General features: G+C 54.4%; 2 protein-coding genes across 2 annotated transcripts; both read right to left on the reverse strand.

Annotated features, from left to right (window-relative positions):
- Nucleotides 1–1,493: 1,493 nt before the first annotated feature.
- Nucleotides 1,494–4,537, reverse strand: SELENOV (selenoprotein V). Its single transcript, XM_044911376.1, has 6 exons — nucleotides 4,076–4,537; nucleotides 3,558–3,967; nucleotides 2,027–2,051; nucleotides 1,834–1,887; nucleotides 1,659–1,733; nucleotides 1,494–1,571 (listed from the first exon to the last, which is right to left on the reverse strand). Exons 1-6 carry the CDS (start codon nucleotides 4,535–4,537, stop codon nucleotides 1,494–1,496), a joined length of 1,104 nt encoding a protein of 367 aa, XP_044767311.1.
- A 5,452-nt stretch (nucleotides 4,538–9,989) lies between these two features.
- Nucleotides 9,990–18,533, reverse strand: DLL3 (delta like canonical Notch ligand 3). The gene is given in 10 exon segments (XM_021700958.1): nucleotides 9,990–10,041; nucleotides 10,467–10,549; nucleotides 10,551–10,656; nucleotides 10,895–11,486; nucleotides 13,286–13,508; nucleotides 14,140–14,354; nucleotides 15,374–15,616; nucleotides 17,162–17,216; nucleotides 18,055–18,336; nucleotides 18,465–18,533. Coding segments are annotated over 10 exon segments (1,920 nt in total).
- Between the last annotated feature and the right edge of the window lie 4,610 nt (nucleotides 18,534–23,143).

Below are 23,143 nucleotides of genomic sequence, written 5' to 3' on the forward strand. Positions count from 1 at the left end.
GTGCCAAAAAAAAAAAAAAAGGCAAGAAGGAAAATAGATGGAATAAGAGAACGGTGGTAATAGTAGACCTGGTTGATAAGTACATAGAGCTCATTACACTAGTCTCTCAACTAGTATATATATCTAAAAATTTCCACCAAAAATGTTTGAGAACATTATAACCTCCATTTATGTAAAAAGTCTAGAAAATGTAGGGGCACATGGGTGGCTCAGTCGTTAAGCGTCTGCCTTCAGCTCAGGTCATGACCCCGGGGTCCTGGGATCGAGCCCGTCGGGCTCCCTGCTCAGTGGGGAGTCTGCCTCATCCTCTGCTCCTGCTCTCTCTCTCCCTCCCTCTCTCTAATAAATAAATAAAAGCTTAAAAAAAAAAAGTCTAGAAAAATGCAAACTAATCTATGATAATGGAAAGCAGATCAGCAGAGGCCTGGGACAGGGACAAGGGCAGGAGAAATTACTGATGGTCCCCGAGGAAATTTTTGGGGTATGACAGACACGTTAATTATCTTCATTTCGGAAATGGTTTCACAGGTACGTTCATATGTCAAAACTCATTAACTCATACGCTTTAAACATGTACTATCTCTTAGACATCACTTATACCCCAAAAAGGTGACAACAGATTAAGTATTAAGTCAGTAGCAGCTTGCAAATGTGTATATATAGTAAGTGATTTTAAAAATCCAGTATATGGGGCAAATAAATAAAATCCAGTACTGGTGGCAAATAAATTATTGTGCATATGCTTTAATACCTTAAAACAACGTTACCAGTGGAACTTTCCGCAGTGATGGGTTCTATGTCCTATATCTGCACTGTCCAGTCCAGTAGCCACATGTAGCTACAGGGCACTTGAAATGTGGCCAGTGTGACTAATAACAGGTTTTTTGTTTTTTTTTTAATTTTTTGTTTGTCAGAGAGCGCACGCGCTCAAGAGAGCACAAGCGGGGGGTGGGGGGCTGCAGGCAGAGGGAGAAGCAGACTCCCCACCGAGCAGGGAGCCCGATGCGGGGCTCGATCCCAGGACCCTGGGATCATGACCTGAGCTGAAGGCAGCCACTTAACGACTGAGCCACCCAGGTGTCCCAATAACTGAGTTTTTATTGCATTTCATTTTAATTGTAAATTGCAAAGCGGCAGGATGTTATTAGATAGTACAGCTTTACAACGAAAAGGAAAGAAAAAGAAAGAAAAAAAAGATCTTAAGCTCTTTTGAAAAAAATTTAGCTGACATCCACTGAGCCCTTCTCTGAGCGATGTAAATTTATTACGTTATGGGAGGTGTCTCATGGAAGAATCTCAACAAACCCATTTTACAGAGGATGGAACTGAGGTTCAGAAAAGCGTGTAGCTGACTTGTCCTGATCTGAACAGGGAGGACAGGCTGAACTAGGACTGGGACTCGAGTGCCTTTGACTCCAAGACAGTGCCCCGGCCCCTGCCACCCCCCACCTCACCCCCTCACCTCCCTCATCTCACCTCCAGCCAGTTGCCTGCTACCTTTTGCTGATCTCCTCCTCGATAATGCTCATAATTTTCTGCAGCCTGGCCTCATCCACAAAGCCATCACCTTTCTGGACACAAAGGAGAAAGAGCATGGACATGTGGGTCTCCCGCCCCACCGCCCTCCCTCCCTGTCTGGGACCCTTGCTCAGAATCACCTTCTTTGAATGGACCAGTTTCCCATCCACAAACACTTCAAACTCCCCTGTAGCCTGGGCAGCTCTTTCCTCCTGCTGGAGAGGGAATGTTGGGGGTTGGGAGAAGGTGAGCACTCTCCTCCAAGCCCCTGGGGTCTCAGAGCCCTGACCAGCCAACCTCCCCCAGGCCACTCACAAAGAGAAGTCGATTTGGAAATTGCTGCTCCAGACTCTTTCTCAGTAGAATGAACTGCAGAGTGGAGATGGGATTGTGGGGTCAGGGGATCCCAGGACTGTGGGGTCACAGGTCTTGGAGGGAGGGGAAACAGGACCTCCTTCCAGACTTCATGTCCTATACTCCCCACACCTCCAAAGTCAAAACTACTTACCCGAAGGCCATAGCTTCAGAGGCCGCTGGAGGGAGGGCAGAGAGAGATGGAGGGAAGACACTGCATCAGGATCTCCTCCAGCCCAGAGGGAGCTTGGGAACACCTGAGTCTGATCCCGTCCCTCCCATTTGGAACCCTCCCACAGTGCCAGCTCACCCAGAGCAAAAAAAAGCATGGTTCACAAGCCCCCCACGGGAGCTGTCCCCATCACCTCTCTGCCCCATCTCCTCCTCCACTCTCCCCCTGGCCCACTTTGCTCCAGCCACAGGGACCTTGGAGCTCCTCCTCCAATACTCCAGGCATGCCTGCCTCAGGGCCTTTGCACTGCCTGCTCCCTCTGCAGAATGCTCTTTCCCTGGTATCTACATGGCTCCTTCTCTCCCTCCTTCAGGTCTTTGCTCATACATCACCTTCTCAGGAAGGCCTTCCTGACCACCCCAGCTAAAACTATGACCAACTGAGCCACCCAGGAGCCCCAAAGATCTGTCTTAATCACTTCTGTGCCCCTAGTGCCAAGGACAGGGCCTGGTACAAGGTAGGTACTTATCAATGGAATGAATTAGTGAATTAGTAAATCCATGGAGTCAGAGAAAGAGCTAGAAAGGAGAAGGGCAGGGGTGTGTGGGCAGCTCAGTCGGTTAAATGTCTGCCTTCGGCTCAGGTCATGATCCCAGTGTCCTGGGATCGAGTCCGGCATCGGACTCCTTGCTCAGCTGGGAGCCTGCCACTCCCCCTGCTTGTGCTCTCTCTTTCCCTCTCTATCAAATAAATAAAATCGTAAAAAAAAAGAGGCAGAGAAAGAGAGGGGAAATGAGGAAACATGGGGAGGAGAAAGATCCACAATATGGGGAAAGGAAAAGACACTGAGTTGCCTGGAGAGACTACCTGGGCAGATAGGAACGGGGTGGGAGGGGAGGGGGTGAGTGAAACTGGGAGAGATGACGGGGAGAGAACCTTCTAAAGCAGGAGAGAGGTGAGCGGGTTGGAGGGGAAGACCGAGCCCCGGCCTGGGAAGGCCACTGCTGTTCCTGGGGCCACTGACACAGAGACTCAGCTCTGGGGCCAATGAGAACTGAAGCCAACTTCCTTGGGCCTTTGCACCTGGGCTCCTCCTCCCCCTTCCTACCCAGATCCCCTCCCGACGCCCCGATCTTCACTTAGAGGCCGCCCGGAGAGGCCATCCCTGACCGTCCAGTCTGAAATTCCCCCGCCCCGAGTCTGGCTTTGCGTCTGCAAAGCCCAGCTCGGCCTGGAGAGAGAAGCTGGGGGCTCAGGTGAGCGCTCCATCCCCGCATAGGCCCGGCCCATGGCGGGCAGCAGACTCCAAATAAAGGAGTGAGGGTGAATGGGTGAGGCTCGGAGCAGGGATGTGAAGCCACAGATCTCTAGCCGCAGAGAGAGTGACAGGTGGAGGCGTTTCCACCTGGGAATCTTGACTCCCCCCCACCCCAGCAAATCCCCAAAGCCCCAGCGCCCCACCCCCTCCAGCCTCTGGAGGGGGGAGGCAGGTGTGGGCGAGGGCACCCCTCACCAGTAGATCACTCGAATCACGATCTTGCTGTCCATCGGGAAGCTCTCAATGGTGGGAGTGAAAGTGTTGGTGGACTCGGGTAAGGTGGGGGCAAACGGGTCGGGACCCAGGATGGGCACCGGAACAAACTTGGGAGTGGAATCTGTCAACTTCGTGGCCGAGGAGTCTGCCCTCGAGGTGGAGCCCAGGGTGAGCCCCAGGAAATCAGTGGCCGATGGAGTGTGGACAAGAATGGACTCTTGCTTGGACCCGAATCCACTGGCGACGGAGGGGAAGTGCTTCACACTCGGCTTGGGCGAAAGATCCTTGTCGGGCGACAAAGCGGGCTCCTCCGGAGCGGATTCTGGGTGTGGATCCAAAGGCAGGACTGAGTCCGGGAAGGATTCCGAGGCAGGGACCGCGGCTGTGATCTCGATCCGAACCCGGGATGGAACTGGAGTTGGGGCCGGGGCCGAGGCTGGGGCCGGAGGCGCGGTCCAGATTGGAGTAGGTATCCGGGCTGGAATAGGGGTCTGGACCCGGGTCAGCATCCGTGCAGGAGTCGGGGTCCGGATCCGGGTCAGAGTCCGGACGGGAGTCCGGGTCCAGACCGGGGTTGGGGTCTGGATGGGAGTGGGGGTCCAGGCCGAGGCCAGGGTCTGGACGGGAGTGGGGGTCCGGGCGGAGGCCGGGGTCGGGATGGGAGTCGGGGTCCGGGCCAGGGTCGGGACGGGAGCCAGGGTTCGCGCCGGGGTCTGGATGGGAGTGGGGGCCCAGGCTGAGGCTGGGGCCCGGACGGGAGTCGGGGTCCAGGCCGAGATCGGGGCCTGGATGGGAGTCGGGGTCCAGGCCCGGGTGGGGACGGGAGTCGGGGTCCGGGTGGGGGTCAGGATCTGGACGGCTTTCGGGGTCCGGGCCGAAGTCGAGGTCCTGACTGGGGTTGAAGCCCGGACCGAGGTCGACATCCGGGCCGGGGAAGGGGCCCTTGCCTGGTTGTTCATGGTGGGGGCAGGGGGCCCCCCGGGGTAACGGGGGTGGGGGTGGGATCCTGCCCGGTGCTCCTTCCTTGAGCGGGGAGAGCCTCACCCACACCAGGGTTCTAAAATGGGAGACGACCACAAGGGGGCACTGTGACATTGTGTTCCACCCGGTGCGTAGGTTCTATTGCTGAGGGCCAGGCACCAGGCGGGAGGGACCTCCAGATCTCACCTAAAAATTCCCATCCCTAAACCCCACCTCCAGGGTAAGGAACACAGAGATTGCTCCAGTGTTCTCCTCACTGTCGCTGAACATTCATCCGTTCAGTATATATTTCTTGAGTACCTGCTGTGTGCACATTCCTGGGCTGAGAGACTCCAACGTCAGAGCCCTAATCAGGAAAGCCCTGGTCCAGGGGCGCCTGGGTGGCTCAGTTGTTAAGCATCTGCCTTCGGCTCAGGTCATGATCCCAGGGTCCTGGGATCGAGCCCCCCGCATCGGGCTTCCTGCTCAGAGGGGAGTCTGCTTCTCCCACTCCCCCTGCTTGTGTTCCCTCTCTCGCTCTGTCTCTCTCTGTCAAATAAATAAATAAAATCTTTAAAAATAAAAATCTTTAAAAAAAACTAAATCAGTTTTTTAAAAAAAGGATTTCATTTATTTGACAGAGAGAGAGCACAAGCAGGGGGAGCGGCAGGCAGGAGGAGAGACGTAGGCTTCCGCTGAGCAAGGAGCCCAACATGTGGCTCGATCCCAGGACCCTGGGATCATGACCTGAGCTGAAGGCAGACGCTTAACGACTGAGCCACACAGGCATCCCCACAGCTGGGATTCAAATGGAAACTGTCAGGCTTGGGCATCCTGGCACTTAACCACTCCTGTCTTGTTCACTGCTGAATCCACAGCTCCTAGAAGGAGGCCTGGCATGTTCACGGGAGGTTCACAGGAGGTGCTTCCTAAACATTTGTCTTTTTATTTTGAAACAGTGTAACACAAGAAATTAGAAAAATAGTACAGAGCATCCTGTATCATTTCCACCCAGCTTTCCCCAATGGGAACTTAAGATGTAACCACAGTACATTGTCAAAACCAGGGCTGTTACATTGGTCCAATACCATTAGGTCAGGTACAGACCTTATTTTGAATCATGAAAGGGTTTTATTTTTTTTAAGATTTCTTAGAGAGAGCATGAGCTGGGGGAGGGGCAGAGGGAGAGGGAGAAGCAGACTCCCTGCTGAGTGGGGAGCATAATATGGGGCTCCATTCCAGGATCCTGAGATCATGACCTGAGCCGAAGGGTGACGCTTAACTGACTGCGATGCCCAGGGGCCCCATGGGAGGGTTTTAAAAGGAGGAGAGTTAGGAGCATCTGGGTGGTTCAGTCGGTTGAGTGGCCAGCTCTTGATTTCGGCTTGGGTCATGACCTTGGTGTCCTGGGATGGAGCTCCAGATCGGGCTCCTTGGCGGGGAGTCTCCTTAGGATTCTCCCTCTCCCTCTGCCCCTCCCCCACCCACCCACGCACTCATGTGCACTTTCTCTCACTCTCTGTCCAATAAATCAATCTTAAAAAAAGTGGGGGGGGGGAAGAAAGTTATGACCTACTGTGCTTTGCAAGCACTGAGTCCTTAAACCTTGGGCCTGCGTCTCAAAAGCTATGAAGATCATGAGAGACACTGAATTTTCTGTGTGATGCTAAGCAAGTTTCTACCCCTCTCTGGGCTTCAGTTTGTCTCTCTGTGAAATGGGCTTTCCTCTTATAGTGTCATATTGAGAACTAATGCTCATTGAGCATCTGTTATCTGCCAGCCTCTGATATTAAATGCTTTGTGCATATTTAAAACATTTCTTCGGCGCCTGAGTGGCTCAGCTGGTTAAGCGTCTGCCTTCAGCTCAGGTCATGATCTCAGGGTCCTGGGATCGGGCCCCGCATCGGGCTCCCTGCTCAGCGGGGAGTCTGCTTCTCCCTCTCATTCTCCCTCTGCACGCTCTCTCTAATAAATAAATAAAATATATTTTTTTAAAGATTTTATTTATTTGACAGAGAGAGACACAGTGAGAGAGGGAACACAAGCAGGGGGAGTGAGAGAGGGAGAAGCAGGCTTCCTGCAGAGCAGGGAGCCCGATGTGGGGCTCGATCCCAGGACCACCCTGGGTTCATGACCTGAGCCGAAGGCAGACGCTTAACGACTTAGCCATCCAGGTGCCCCAATAAATAAAATCTTTAAAAAAATAAATAAAACATTTCTCCAAGGCTCTGTTCATTTTCTGTCTCTTTCCCTCTCTAGTTGGGATGGCAGGATCTCTTTCAATCTATCTTCAAGCTTGAGAATGCTTTCTTCTGACAGTTCAAATCTACTATTGAGCCCCTCCAGAGAATTTTTCATTGTAGATACTGTACGTTTCAACTCCAGAATTTCCATCAGATTCTTTTTAAAATAGCATCCGCCCCTCTATTGTTCTCTACTTGGTGCAACGTTGTTATTCCCTGCACTTCTTTACTCACCAGTTGCCTCCCCCTCTCCAAACCTGTTTGCAATGGCTACTTTGGTTTTTGTTTTGTTTTGTTTTAAAGGCTCCACGCCCACTGTGGAGCCCAACGCAGGACTTGAACTCACCACCCGGAGATCAAGAGTTGGATGCTCAACCAACTGAGCCACCCAGGCGCCCCTGCGAAGCCTACTTTGAAGGCTTTGTCTGTTCATCCCAACCTTCGTCTCTGGTCCCTCTCCCCGGCAGTTTCTGTCTCCTCCCACCCCCTCCAGTATACAGGTCTTATTTTCGTTTCTTCGCCTATATCATATTTTTTTGTTGGCAACTGGACATTTCAGATAGCGCACTGTGGCAACTCCAGGTGCTGGTCCCCGCCCTGGGGTTTATGTCTGTTTAGTGACTGGTCACATGATTCGTTCAGTCTGTCCTCGCTTCCTCCAGCAAGTGCAGAGCCAGGGAAGGGAGCGTGCAGAGCCTTAGATATGCCCAGTCATCCTGGGCTGGTGGGTTTGGGCAGGTTCTCCGGGTCTTTCCCTGACCATGCTGGGCAGGGGAGCTCCACCCATCGTCAGCTGCTTGCTCTACTGTTCTCGTTGTTCTCAACACTTCAGGGGGCATAAACTTTTTCAGAGACTGATCCAATCAAATTAGGGATCCTTGGAAGGGTTACTCCCCAAGTCCCCCAAATCAGTTTGAGATTAGTTCTGACCCAAGGAGGGTTCTCACCAGCTGTCTCTTTCCCTGGCTCTCTGGCAAACTAGCCAGAGTCTATCAATCTCCTTCCATCTGCCTTACGTACACCACGACCTCCGCGGTCTCTGAGGCATGGTTAGCCTTGAACTTCTCACTCGGTCCCAAAAAGAGTCAGTTCCTTTGAGGAAATATTTGGAGCTCTCTGCTCTGCAGGCTGCTTCTCCCACAGACAAAATCCCTGAGCCATGGCTCTGATACCAGGGTGGGGACAATGGTCGACTTCACTCAGAGGGACCCCACTTTCGGAGCTGAGTCCTCAGTGGGGTGAGGCGGCAGGCCCCCCATCTTCTAGCTTGTCCTCTTGATGTGAAACTCCTGCCCCAGGAGCCAGGGAGGGGCAACCGGGGCCCCAGTATTCTCAAGCACTCCACAAGTATGGGCTGGGCTGAGGAAGGGAGACTCCCCTCTCGGCTGTGCTCCCCCAGAACTTGGCCTCAGCAACAGGTAGCTGGGAGCAGGATGAGAAAGGCTGACATTCTGCCCCTCCCCAGAGGATTGCCCTCCAACTGGGAGTTGGGGGCGGGGAGGGAGCCCAGTCAGAAATGGAGGGGCTGGGGGAGGGTCTTGGTTCACCCATCACTGGTTCTCCCTGTTCTCACCAAATTTTTAGATTTTGTTTATTAATTTGCTACATGCCCTCCGGATCATCCCCAGAAGCTTCAAATGGTTGGGCTGCCATTCTGTTTTTTTGTTTAAGATTTTATTTATTTGACAGAGAGGGAGCGCAAACACAAGCAGGGGGAGCACAGGCAGAGGGAGAGGGAGAAGCAGGCTCCCCGCTGAGCAGGGAGCCCGACGCGGGGCTCGATCCCAGGACCCTGGGATCATGACCTGAGCTGAAGGCAGACGCTTAACTGACTGAGCCACCCAGGCGCCCTTGTCATTTTGTTTTTATAATTTGCACCAGTTTGCGGGCAGGCAGGTCCGCCAAGCTCCTCATTTGGTCATGCCAGAAGTGGAACTCCATACAGTCCATTTTTAAAACACAAACCATAGCACCCTGTTCGTTCTTTTGTACCTTGTATTTTTCCCCCTTGGACAAAATATATCAAAGAAATTTCATACGAGGGGCTCCTTGCTCAGCAGGGAGCCTGCTTCTCCCTCTCCCCCTCCCCCTGCTTGTGTTCCCTCTCTCGCTGTGTCTCTGTCAAATAAATAAAATATTAAAAAAAAAAAGATTTAAAAAAAAAGCACAGGCTCAAAATGGCGTCACTTAGGCTAAGTCACCAAACTGGGGCTTAATACCTAACCTAATTGCAGTTTCAACTTCACCTGAAAATGTAAGACTTAACAGGCCAGTCAGGAATTCTCTGGTCAGCACCAATAAGGTAATCTGTAACATGGACCCTCTCCACCCCCAAAAGGAAGATGAGGTAAGTTCCCAGTAAGGCTCCCTACCCTGGGATGCCTGGGTGGCTCATTCGGTTAGGCATCTGCCTTAGGCTCAAGTTATGATCCCAAGATCCTGGGATCGAGCCCCGCATCGGGCTCCCTGCTCAGCGGGGAGCCTGCTTCTCCCTCTCCCACTCCTCCTGCTTGTGTTCCCTCTCTCGCTGTGTCTCTCAAATAAATAAATATTAAAAAAAAAAAAAAAAAAGATTCCCTGCGCTTCCCCTAGTGGGAGGTGACCGTGGCCCCACCCTCCTTCCCATAAAAACCTTCCTGCTCCCCTCTACTCCCCAGACAGGACGCTGCCCAATTCATGAATCGCTTAATAAAGCCAATTAACTCTTCAAATTTATTGAGTTTTTGTTCTGTAACAGTTGGTTTGCCGGCCCGCTACGATACTCATGTCTAGTAACAAACCCAGATTTGGGGTAGAGGGAGGGACGCTGCTTTACCCGCGCACTCCACTTAATTTGGAGAGGCTGACTGACCTTACTTCCTGCCACACGCTAGACAAATAGCCAAGACTGGCCAATCAGAATAAGCCATTCAGCCTGGCCCCCATCCAAGCAAGGCCATGTGACAAACTGGAGCCAATGAAAGCCCCGCTTACAAATGAAGTCATTCCCAGACACAACTGGATGAAAATATACTGAAGGCACCTGGTCCCCGAATCCAGCCCTGCTGAATTCAGCTACACCTACCACAAGATGTTTCATTTTTATGAACTAATAAATTCTTCTTATTTAAGCCACTTTGAGTTGTTTCTGATCCCTCCAGCAGAGTCCTATTATTCTTCTCAGGACACAATAACTCTCCCCTCAGTCCCAACACTAAGTACAAAGCACTTAGCCCAATGAGTCAAAGCTGATCACAATAAGAGCCTTTTTATAGAGGTCTCTGGAGAGATGGCGGGAGGTGGATAGGATTTAAATAACCATTATGTACAACTCCCAAAGGTAAAATCCTTGCAGCCACCCCCTCCAGTTCCAAAGTGTCTGAGGCAGAGATTGGACACCACCAAGTAAATACAAAAATATCCAGGTTCTGTCTCCAGGCGGTGATGGAAAAGGGGCAGGTCAGGCCTAGAAATGAAATGAGTAGGAGGCATTAGAAAGGGCTGCCCCTCGGCCTCCTCTCCCTCTCCCCAGTGAGTGGGAAACAGTGAAGCTCTGGCTGGGGCTCCCCATCGTGACCTCTGAAGGTCATATGATGTTCCAAAGAGAAGATGGCACATAGCTCCAAACAACAGCAAGAGGGCTACAAGACAGAACTAAATTAAGCCACAAGTGAAAGTTGGCTTAAGGACCTCCCAGAGACCCTACCTTCCTTGTTTTACAGATAGAGTAAAAGAGGGCTACAGGAAATGCAGGGGCTGCCTCCGCCCAGCGTGCCCAGTGTGTGCAGAGCGGGTACAGGGGGGTAGCTACCTCCCGGGCATAGATGGAAGGAGCAGATATGACGTAAATCGCACGAGAGTCTCCATCTTCGGGGTGATTCCAATCCGCTGGCTGGCTGCGGGAGGAAAAGAAGATCCAGACCCTTCCAATTCTCCGATCTTGTTTTCCCCACCCACCATGGAGAGAACCCAAAGCCAACTAGCGTAACTGCGGAACGACCCAATCAGAAAAGGCTGGGAGCAGGTAAGAGGAAGGGACCAATCGAGGTCTATCAAGGAATCAGGCCAATTGCACTATGGAGATGGACGAAAGCTGCCAGGATAGACAAGGCGAGAGAGAGCGCGGCCCCTTACCTCAGCCCATCCTCCGAACCCTCCTGCGCTCTCCTGTTGTTGAGTGCATCTGGGAGCGCGTGCACCGATGGCTCCGGAGTCCCCGCCAGCAGGCGAGACCCAGTATCCTGGCCAGGGCCACGGCGCCGAACGTGGACCAGCAAGAGCGCAACGCCGGCCAAGCCGGCGGCCACCAGCAGTCCCAAAGCCGGAGGCAAAAGGAAGCGCTGCGGGTCCCCCTGCCTCAGGCCCGGCAGCGCCGCGGGCAACGCACCTGCGCCTTCGTCCGCGCCGTCGGGGTGAACCCGGAACTCGCAGCGCGCGCCCATGTAGCCGGGCGCGCAGGCGCAGACGAGGCCGGAGAAGTGGGCGTAGCAGCGGCCGCCGTGGGCGCAGGGGCGCGCGGCACACGGGTCGGTGCGCTCGCGGCAGTCGCGGCCGCCGAAGCCCAGCGCGCAGGAGCAGCGGCGCGCGCCGCCGCCCTCCAGGCACGTGCCGCCGTTGGCGCAGGCGCGGCCGGCGCAGTCATCCAGGTCGTGCTCGCAGCGCGGCCCCGCGAAGCCGGCTCGGCAGCGGCAGCGCAGAGCGTGGCCCAGATCCAGGCAGAGCCCGCCTGTCGGGGAAGGGGCGTCAGGGGCGCGGCCCGGACGGGAGTCCTTGAGCTGTGCGCGCGTCCGCTCCTCCGCTGTGTAGTCCTCCCCACCCTTTCCTCTGAGTCCCCGCTGTCTCCATCTAACTAGGGCCAGCCTCTGGGAGTTGGCCTGGAAAGCAGACCTGCTTCTTTTCCTCTCCAGTGAAGTCTTGGTTTGAGTCAGCCTCACCTCTTTGGCGCGCTGTTTCTCCTTCTTCTCTCGGCTTCAACCATACTCAAATAGTAGTCCCAGAACATGTTTGAACCAGCTGGCCTTTGCCCATGCCTTCTGCCTGGGATGCCCCTTCCCTTTTCCCTTCCTCCTTTCCTCCCGTTCTTTTCAACTTGTCTCTCCCGGAGCTCAGCCTTCAGGTCTCTGCTCAGATGTCCCCTCCTCTAGGAAGCCGTCAACCCTGCGCTCCCCCATCACACCCCTGACAACTCTGGGCTCCGAGGACAAGTGTGTCTTCCTGCCTGGGCTGGTACCCCCATGAGGATGGGGCCCAGAGCTGTCTTAGTCACTGCTGTGTCCCTAGTTCCACTCAGCCCAGAGTGAACACTCAGTGTTTTGGAGAGAATTAGTACTATAAGAATGCTCATGGGCGCCTGGGTGGCTCAGTAGGTTAAGGGTCTGCTTTCAGCTCAGGTCCTGATCCCAGAGTCCTGGGATCAAGCCCCGCATCAGGGTCCCTGCTCAGTGGGGAGCCTGCTTCTCCCTCTCCCTCTACCCCCTACTCGCGCTTGCTCTCTCTCAAATAAATAAATGAAATCTTGAGAAAAAAAAAAAGTGTGCTGAGCCCTTTACATTAATGATCTCATTTAACCTTGTAACACCTATATCAGATGAGATCTCTCCACTGCTAGGGACACTCCTGTGGCTCCATCTCCCTCATGATAAAACCAAAATCCTCCTCATGGCCCATGAAGCCCCCCTCGATCTGTCTCGCTCACCTCCCTGACCTCATATCTCACCACTCTCCCTGCATTCACTCTCTCACTCTGCTCCATCCACACCTGCTTCCCTGTGATCCTCAACAAGCCAGGCACATTCTGACCTCAGGGTCTTTGTACTTGCTATTCCTGTTCCCTGAAACATAACTCTTCCCCATAGATCCCCATATGGCTCCCTCCTTCACTACCCTTCAGCAAGGTTTTCGCTAACCACTTTGGCTAAAATGTCAACCCTCCACTCCATACACACTCCCCATCCCCCTCTGGCTTTATTTTTCTTCTTAGTTTGTTTTTTTTTTTAAGATTTTTTTTATTTATTTGAGAGAGGGCATGTGAGCAGGGGGAGGAGCAGAGGGAGAGGGACAAGTAAACGGGCTTGACGCAGGGCTTGATCTCATGACCCTGAGAGCATGATCTGAGCCAAAGCCAAGAGTCCTCTGCTCAACCAACTGAGCCACCCAGGTGTCTCTTTTCTTCTAGTTTTTATCACCATCTAACTTCCCCTATAATTTACTTATTTATCTTGTTTATTGTCTGTCTGCTCCATCAGCTCTATGAGGACAGGGCTTCTCCCTCTCTCTGCCTCTCCCACCGCCCCTGCTTGTGTTCTCTCTCTCTCAAATAAATAAATAAAATCTTAAAAAAAGACAAAGAAAAAAAGAACAAAAACAGGCTGGGCAGAGGGGGAGGGTCACTTCCCTGGGCCAGAGGGTAGAGAAAGCTCAGCCAGGATTCCCACCCAGGGCTGTCTGAGCCAAGCCCCGCTTTTGCCACTGACCACGCAGGGACCCCCCTCCCCCGTCCCTCACCGCCTGGCCTCCCCACCTCACCGTTCCGGCATGGCTTCAGGCTGCACCGGTCCACTCTCTTCTCACAGTTGGAGCCTTGGAACCCCGGTGGGCAGTGGCAGATGTAGGCAGAGTCAGGGTCCGCGCCTCCCACACATAAGCCGCCATTGAAGCAGGGTCCATCCGCACACGTCACCCCGCTCACCTCGCACCGCAGTCCATAGAACCCGCGGGGACAGGCACATTCGAAGGATCCCGGGGTCTCCTGGGCAGCCGCAAGAGGACTTCAGAACGGGGTCTCCTGGGAGCAAAATCCTTCCCCCGTCCTATCTTGACCATGGAGGGCTGCACCTTGTCCAGTCCTACCTCCCAGTCTTCAGGGGCCGCACTTAGGGAGTCCCCTGAAACAAGCCCTCGCTGCACTCCACGTTTCTGGCTCTGCCCAGCCAACCCCGCAGAGGGGAAGCTCTGGAGGCCCAGAGCGACCCCATTCCCACCTCTTCACCTTTGCCTACACATGCTGCCAGCTGGGTCTGCCCTCCCCGCTTTTCCGTCCGCATAGCCGAATCCTACCTCCGGGTCCTAGCCCTAAGCCCACCTCCTCCTTGAAGCCTTCTCTGGATCTCCCCTTTTCAGGCCCTCCCCCTAACCTGACCCTGTTTCTCACTGTCCCTTGGTGGCAGTGTCCAGGTGGCCCACGCTGGGCTCCACTTTATCCCAGTACACACACCAGGCTCATTCCCACCGCCACACTTTTGCCGACCCCAGGCCGCTCACCTGGTTACTACGGGCTCTTCCCAAACCCATTCATTCCCCAATCCTTCAAGGCCCCAGATGAAGACTGGGCACCTCCAGGAAGCCCTCCCCAGGATGAGGTAGGAGGGGCTGATACTGACGTTACAGCTGCCCCCGTTGGCACACGGGTTCCCGTCACAGGGCCCAGGCCTGGGTACGAGGCATCCAGGGGTGGCAGCCGATGGGCCCCTGGGAGTCAGGCAGCTGCTGGAGACAGGGATGGTGCAGAGGGGCCCAGTCCAGCCCTCCAGGCATTGACATTCATTGGGCTGCTCACAGAAGCCGTGGTCGGGACTGCAGCCCGCTCGACACGCCGCTATGGGGGAAGGAGAGGCAGAGGGAGAGTAACGTTGACGAGGGCAGGGTCAGGAGGATAGGAAACAGAAGTTTCTGAGCGCCACCTTGTTTCATCCTTGTGACAGACAGCCCTCTGGGCTAGAGGGTATTGTGACCCCCAGTTTCCAGACAGGGAAACTGAGGCCCAGAGAGGCACATAGGAAGTGGCAGATGGAGGATGTGAACCTAGGCCATTGAGCTCCAGACTCTGTGCTCTTAGAAGGAGACTGGAGTGGGGCCTGCAGGGTCTGAGCTTGGAGAGAGCAGAATGAGAGAAGGGGATTGGGGATTAGGGAGGGGCCCCTGGTCTTTCAGGGGAAATAGGGGGGTCTTGAATTAGGGCAGCCCTGGGAGAATCTGGATAAGCCCGGGAGTCCTAGGGGCTTCAGTGGGATTCAGAAGTTTGGGGAGGAGTCTGAGGGTCCCCATAACGGAGGTCGGGGATCCAAGCTTTAGATCTGGCCTGCAATTGCAGGAAGGGAGGATAAAGTAACCCTTGGTGAGGGGGTTGAGGGAAACTGCGAGGAGTTTCCAAAGCTCCTGGGTGGGGGTAGGAAGGGCCCCAGCATTAGAAGAGTTAGAGGGTCCTAGCCTTTGGAAAGGGGTGTGCGCATGCGTTGGAGGACGAAGGGGGGTGGGTAGTACCAGCATGGGATATTGGTGTGGGGTTCCTGTTAGGGAAGAGAAAGGGAAGGGGGCTGGAGTGCCCAGAAGTCTGGAGGGAAGCTCAGGGTCCTCAGTTTCCCCGAGGGTGGCAGCTGGATCGTGGGAGGGGGCTGAGGACCGCGAGAGGGGCTAGAGGGGGGCCTGGGGTACTTGGCAAGCGGTCAGCAGCATTCCGCCGTTTCCTGGAGAGGGGTGTCTGCGGCACCCAGGCAGAGCTCTCGGGTTCCCAGTTCCCTGAGGAGGGTAACCGGGTTGTGAAAGGGGCCTGGGGGCCGTAAGTGCAGCTAAGTAAGGAAGGGCCGGGGATGGGGTGGGGTGGAACGCAGGACTCACGCGTGGCCTCGCACTCGTCCTCGACCGGCACGCAGGGGCGCAGTCCCGAGTCGCACCGCGAGGGGGCGCTGCGCGAGCGGCAGAACCGCGCGCATGCGGCCCCGACGGCGGGCGGCTCGCAGCGCGCGCGGTAGGAAAAGCGCAGTTCCCAGGCGCCTGCGCGCTGCACGTCCCGGGCCCACGGGCCCCCGGCAGCCAGGCGGCGCCGACCGGCCACGCGCGCCAGCAGGCTCCAGGCGGGTCCTGCGGGGACAAGGGAGCGGCGCTGGGGTGGGCCGGGCCGCGACCGGACTCTGGCGATACAGATGGAGCTTGCACTCTCCCTGCCGCTCTTAGCGAGGCCAAAACACCCCTTTTTGAGCCCTGAGAATGGCAGTTACCCCCTTAGCAAGGCTGTGAACTCCCATAATGAGGTCGCCATCCCATTAGTACCCTATTACCATCGCGATGATAACAGTCCTCCCACAGAAGCCGGAATACCCCCAGATCTTGCCCCAGAATCTTTGTATATTAAAGCAGTAATGAGACCTCTAACACCCTGTGCCATTTGATATCGCTATATGGCCAAGGCGCAACTCAGGCTTTTTGAAGTGAGGTCATAACACCCCGAAACTGTGCCTCAGGATCTTCCTGTTTCAAAATGGTGACAGAGACCCCAATTACTAGACCATAAATTACCCTCACTGCCTGAAGCCTCAGGATACAGAGAGTGGCATTTTCTCCCCAGCAAAGCTGTCACACCCCCACATTGTGCCACAGGAGTTTTCTATATCTAAATGGTGACAGAACCCCCCCACACACACACACACATACACTGTGGGCCTTACATGGCTCCCAAATCCCCTCAAATTAAGAATAAAATCACCCCGGGGGCGCCTGGGTGGCTCAGTTGGTTAAGCGACTGCCTTCGGCTCAGGTCATGATCCTGGAGTCCCTGGATCGAGTCCCGCATCGGACTCCCTGCTCAGCAAGGAACCTGCTTCTCCCTCTGACCCTCCCCCCTCTCATGTGCTCTCTCTCTCTCCTTCTCTCTGTCTCAAATAAATAAAAAATAAATAAATAAATAAAAATTAAAAAAAAAAAAAAGAATAAAATCACCCCGGGGACCCCTGGGTGGCTCAGATGGTTAAGTGTGCCTTCGGTTCAGGTCGTGATCCCAGGGTCCTGGGATCGAGCCCCACATTGGGCTCCCTGCTCAGCGGGGAGCCTGCTTCTCCCTCTCCCTCTGCCTCTCCCTCTGCTCATGCTCTCTCTCTGTGTCTCAAATGAATAAATAAAATCTTTTTTAAAAAAGAAGAATAAAATCACCCCATCTCTCTCCCTGAAACCTTTGCTCAATATTCACTCTGGTCAACATGCGATGTCCCGTAGGGCTTCTGGGACCCCTATGTAGACACCATGACAGAGCTTTGAATAGAAGAACCAGAAGTAACTCATTCTGCACCCCGGCTTATCAAACTCCGATGGTGATAGTACAGGACTGGGTTATATCCTCCTGCTCTGGTGGCTTCGATTCCAAGGTAGTAAGAGTGTACTTTGCCTGGCATCAGGCCACAGACTCCTACATCCAGTCCCAGGACAGTCCTACACCGACCCGCCAAGAGCCCTGGGACTACCAACACCCAGCACCGCACTCCAGGAGCTGTGAGGACACCGCAGGGGGGGGGGATCACGTGAATGCTCCACCCTATAGACAGCCCCATGTCACTATCCTGGATCTTACATGGGGCCCCAACTCCCTGGAGCCCCCACAGTCTGCACTTTAGTCTGATGACTGAAGACACTCACCTCCAATCTGTTCTAACTCCTCTCTCCAGGTTTCGATGATGAGAGAGAAGGTGCCCTGGTTGGGTGGAGGAAGGAGAGGAAAGAATGGAAGACAGTGGTCAGGGTGGGTACTCAGTGAAGGCCAGACTTTGTGGGGGGGAGGTCATTCAGGGACCAGGCAGACAAGGGACAATTCCCAGAGGGGCTGGCCCAGGGAAGGAATGACAGTTTGGGCTTCCTTTATAGAGCACTTCCTATGGGTAAACACTAGACTGGAGATACCTAGTTGAATCCCTCAAGATGGACCCTTGTGAGGTACCATGATGATCCCATTTTACAGATGGGGAAACTGAGGCTGGAACAGGGAAAGCCACTTTGCCCAAAAGGACAGGGGTCTAGAATTCAAGTACAGGTCTGTTCACCTGTCTGCTTTTGGGGTTGTGGGTTAGGAGATAGGATTTTGGAGGTAAAAGTCATGAATACGGGCCCCAACTGGAAGATCTGAGTAGGGATAAGGTGAGAGGAGATTGGGGAGACAGGGTGTGGGAAGGTCCCTAAGTGCAGGGAGATCTGAAGATAAAGATAAGGATTCCAATGTTTAGGGATCCCCAAGGAACAGAGGTAAGGTTCTGTGAATTTAGGATTTACAGAAGGTGAGTTTGAGGTTCTGGGAACTTGGGGTCCCAAGCATGCAGGGTGGGCATCAGAACATTTGGGATCCCTAAAGGGGAAGTGGGATTCAGAAATTTGGGGTCCACTGTGGGTAGCCCACAGGGTCTAAGAATGTGGGATTCTAGATGATAGTTACTGGTCTGGGAATTTGGGGTCCCCAGAGGGAAAGGTTGGGGTCTTGGAAGTTGGAGGGCAGAAGGCCATAGAGGTTTGGGTAAGGCCTCCAAGCACGCGTTTCTCACCGGCCAGGCTTCCCGGAAGGGCACGCGCATGAAGCCGTCGGGCAGAGGCAGGTCAGGCGCGGGCGCTTCGGGCTGCTGGGTGTAGACGGGTCCGCGCGCACTCAGCGCCGCGCCCAGGGCGCACGGAGACTCGGCGGCCTCCTCGGAGACCCCCGGCTTCAGGCAGACCCTAAAGAAGAGGCGGCACGGGCCCTGCGCACTGCAGGGGGACCGCGGGGCCCCCGGGCCTGGTCCCGGCCTGAAAGAGTGGATCTGCAGCTCGAAGACGCCTGCCGGCCGTGCCTGGGGCCGGAAAGGGGCGCAGGGTGAGGAGGCGTCGGGGCCCAGGCGTCCCGTCCGCCCCGCGGCCCCTCCCCAAGACCCCGGGGTCGCACCCCTTCCCATTCCTCCCTTTCCACTCCTGCTCTGACCTGGGGAAGGAAAATAAGCGCCAGGATCACCGTCCGGGGCAGGAGCTGGGGCATCTGCGGGCTGACCATGGCCTTTCGGGGTGGGGGGGTGCTGGGAGCCGCAGCGGCTAGCTCCCGAGCCTTATATCTGAGGGGACGGCTCCGCCCCTTCAGGCAGCCGCCGGGCTCCGGGAGACCCCAGGGGAGGAGGTCGCAGGGGAAGGGGAGCTTGCTGGAGCAACCGTGAATGGTGGTATGGGCACTGGCAATGTAGTGAGCGTGCGATCTTGTGTGTGGTTTGGGCACGACTTTGTGAGGATGGGGTGGGGCTAGGGGGTTAAGCCAGTGTGTGAGGTTATATATGATTTTAAGATTCTGTGCGTGCGTGTGGTGTGAGCAAGAGCTGGCTGGAGGCTGTACGTGACTTTGTGATTGTGTGCCTAGCTGAGACTACGTGGCTCCACGTGTGCCTAAAGTTGTATATGGTTAAGACTATTGCGAGGTTGTAAGATTCTGTGGTTGTGTGTGTGCGTGTATGCGTGTGCACCTGCATGGGAGAACATAGGCGTACGTGACTTCATGATTGTGTGACTTTGGGGGATTGTGCGGCTGTTGTGGATGCTTCTCTGTGCGTGTATAGGAGTAAATGTGAGATCCTGAACCACTGTGTGGAGTCACATGAACCTCTTTGTGGTCTGTGCAGGTACCTCTAGGTGGCTGTGTGTGTGTGTGGTAGGGTCTGTGTCAGCTGTGAATAACCGAGCGTCCGAGCGTGAAAGAGATTAGGTGTTGGGAAGTCCATGGGTGTAGCCATGTGTGGGTACGATAAAGATCCGGGGTTCTTTGTGGACCTGTGTGTGTACATGCGCGGTGTGTGTGCTCCCCTCCGGAAGACAAAGCCACCCTTCCAAACCCCGCATCACGGATGCACCAGACGCCGGGGTGAGGGGCCCCCCGCCTGCGAGGGGGCTCCAGCTGTATGTAAATGCCGCCATCTGCCGGACGGCCGCGCCCCTCCCCCTTTCGGCCGCAGCTGGGCCGCCCGTTTGGCCTCCGGAAGGTGTGAGGAGCAAATGGGCAGGAAATTCCGTCTTCACAGATCAAGGGGAACCCGCTCCCTCACAATGGGGCGAGGGGGCACCCCCAGGCCCTCCAGAAGCCCCTAAGTATTCCCGAACCACGGCAAGAAAAACCCGGTGGTGGGAGCAGATGCTCCAGCCTCTTGGTCATAAACGTTCTGTGCCAGGTGCTGAGTAAAGTCCTTAGGTGACGCCAACTCCTTCCCCGCCCCCCCGCCCCGCAAGAAAACATTTGAATACTTACAGGCTAATACTTACAGGGGGAAATACAGGTTCGATTTACAAAATTATTTTTGTTTTAGAGAAGATAGAATGATCAGTAAAGTATAGCCCAGCAGAACCGGGCATACACAAGTGCTCATCAATTCTTAATGAAGAGAGAGTTCAGTTAGAGTTTCCTCTTAGGGGTGCCCGGCTGGCTCGGCTGGTGGAGCGTGCGACTCTTGATCTCGGGGTTGTGAGTTCAAGCCCCACATTGGGTGTAGAGTACTTAAAAATACAATTTTTTTTTTTTTTAAGATTCATTAATTATGGAGAGCACGCAAGTGCGGGGAGGGGCAGAGGAAGAGAGAGGGAGAGCAGACTCCCCAGTGAGCTCAGAGCTGGATGCTGAGCTCCATCCCACAACCCTGGGATCATGACCTGAGCCTTTTGAAATCAAGAGTCTGTCCCTCAACCGACTGAGCCACCCAGGCCCACCCCCCCCAAAAAAAATTTTAAAAAAAAGTTTCCTCTTAATCTTGAGGACTGGAGTCATGAAAGTCTTTTGAGCAGGGGAGGGTCATGGTCACTGTGCAGACACCCCAGGCTCCTTCACACAGGTCTTTCCTCTGCCGGAGTCCTCTCTACTCCCTCCTCTATTGAATTCCTTTTTTGGCAGATTCCCCCTCCTGCAGGCACTTCCCTAACACTCACCAAGGTGGCCACGCACCTTCTCTGAGTCCCATAGCCCCGATTCCTCTCTCCCAGCTGTGACCACTCTGGTCCGTGGGTCTAAGTACAAATCTGACCATGTCCCTCTCCTGCAGACCCCTGCATGGCTCCCCAGTGCCTTCAAAGTACACTCTGAGGGATGCCTCAGTGGCTCAGTTGCTTAAGCGTCCGACTCTTGATTTCAACTCAGGTCTTGATCTCAGGTTGAGTTCAAGCCCTGAATTGGGCTCCACGCTGGGCATGGAGCCTACTTAAAAAAACAAAAAGAAAAAAAGAAAGAAAAATACCCTCCAAGACTCTAAGGTTGACATTTGAGCCCCCCCACCACATCCCCCTACTCAAACTGGCTCTGTTGCCCAAAGCGGAGAGCCAAACCTCGTGGACCAACTACTGGGAGTCAAGTTAGGCCCTGTACTGGGGTAGGTGGAGGAGTGAGCTTCCCATCACGGGAGACATTCAAATGGAATCTGGACAGTCTTTAGAACCGGCTGTGGGAGAAGGCAAAGTCCTGCCCTGGATGATAACTTGGGAAGGTAACAGATTCCAGGTCTATCTCAAACATTTTAAAGATTATAAAAATAGCCAGGCTTTATTGAAAGTTTGTGCCAGACATGATAATGTTTCAGGTGAATTCTGTCACATCTGTGTGTGAGGTATACTTTTAAGAGATTTTCATGGAGTCTCTCTGGCTATTCAGGACTCTTCCTTACCAGCTGATCTTAGTGCCTACAGGCCATGCTGAGGTGACATCTGAGCAAAGATCTAAGGTGGGGGGAAGAAGAGGAAGTGATATGCATCCTGGTAAAATATTCCTGACAGAAGGAACAGCAAGTGCAAAGGCCCTGAGGTGACCGTGCCTGACAGAGATCCCCATGGCTTTCCCCATTTCCTTGTGATCTGTCAGATACACCCTCCCAAGAGACCTTCCTTGACTGCTTCATCCAATCTAAATCAGCACCTCAAGTCCCCAAACCACTCTACTTACCATACCTTATTTTTCTTTATGCATTTATTACCTCGAGAAATATCTGACCATTGTTTCCTCCAAGAGGGGAGAGCCTTTTATCTAATTTGCTCACTGATGCACCCTCGTGACTAGAACAAGGCTGGGCAATCAGCACTTAGGAAATATTGGTGAGAGTCAGTCAATGAATGAGGGAGGTACTATAATGAATCTCTTAGGAATGAGTAAACCAAGACCCTTGAGACCTAGCCCGGGTTATAGATAGTACACCTTGGGGCTGGGCAGGTATGCAAATTTTAACACTTCTCTGTGAGACTTTAAAAAAACATAGTGGGGCGCCTGGGTGGCTCAGTCGTTAAGCGTCTGCCTTCGGCTCAGGTCATGATCCCAGGGTCCAGGGATCGAGCCCCACATTGGGCTCCCTGCTCAGCAAGAAGCCTGCTTCTCCCTTTCCCACTCCCCCTGCTTGTGTTCCCTCTCTGTCAAATAAATAAAAATTAAAAAACAAAAACAAAACTTAGAGTCCAGAGATTCGATCTGGCCCACGCAGTTACATTTTAATTATTGTAACAAACACCAGGGGATGTCTTTTAAAAATATTTAACTGGTACTAGCACTAAGTGCTGGCTGGAGGAGAGGCTGGGCCAGCCGGGGGTGGGGGCCACGTCAAAGCGGTCCAGGATATTTCAGTCTGTGAAGAGCCAGTACGGGGATCGGGGGAGAAGGCCCACGGGAATCTACACACCGCTGAGTGTGGGCCGTCTTGTTACTCACAACTGCTGGAAGACAGGTCCTACCGTCACCCCCACCTGTGAGCTGAGGTGGCAGAGGCACACAGATGCATGGCCCAGGGTCCACAGCTCCCATCTGAGCGCCTCACTCAGCCTTCCACCCTAGCCTACCAGCTAGGTACTGTTACCTTTACAGATGGGGAAACTGAGGCACGAGAGGCAAAGTAACCTGCCCGAGACCACACAAGGCGGGAAGTGGCAAAGCTGGGATTTGAACGTGGCCACTCGGGAACCCAGACTGGGGAAGGGCATGCGACTGTGCCGTCCCCTGCAGGGGCCACGAGCCACAGGTGGCTGCTTAAATGAAGGTTACTTAAAATGATACGAGCAGAAGCTCCAGTCCTCAGTTACCCTCATGACGCTGCAGGTACTCCATGGCTCCGTCCGACCATGACAGTGCAGACACGGGACACGGGATAAACATCACAGAAAGTTCCAGCGCACAGTGCCGCCACACCATCTGTCTGTCCCAGTTAGGAGCCAACATTTCACAAGAGACTTAGTATGAAAATCCCAACTTCGGGCTTCTATTGGAAAAGCAGATCAAGCAACACCAGGCCACCTTCCCACAGGGCCACAGCCGACAGAGGGGGCGGCAGCCGCCCTCTCGGGCCGGGAGGAGCTCTGCTCTGCCAGAGCCCCCCTCCCCCCGCACCCCCCTCCTTCCCCGAGCCCACACTTGGGGTGTGCACACAGAGGCCTCACAGGAACCTGCCTCTCCAACCCCCCTGCTGCCCTCTCTTCCCTTTCCCACAGATGAGGAATCTGGGGCCACGGAGTGAGACGCACTTTTTGAGGTCACATGGCACATGGGAAGACGCGGCCAGAGGGACCCAGGTTTGCGGATTCCCAGGCCAGTGTTCAAAACCAATCCTGAGCCACCAAAGGACCTACTCCGTGCTGGGCAGCCCATCAGCCACCGTGGGACGATGA

This window comes from Neomonachus schauinslandi, chromosome 16 (assembly GCF_002201575.2).
Source record: "Neomonachus schauinslandi chromosome 16, ASM220157v2, whole genome shotgun sequence".
Classification (NCBI taxonomy): domain Eukaryota; kingdom Metazoa; phylum Chordata; class Mammalia; order Carnivora; family Phocidae; genus Neomonachus; species Neomonachus schauinslandi.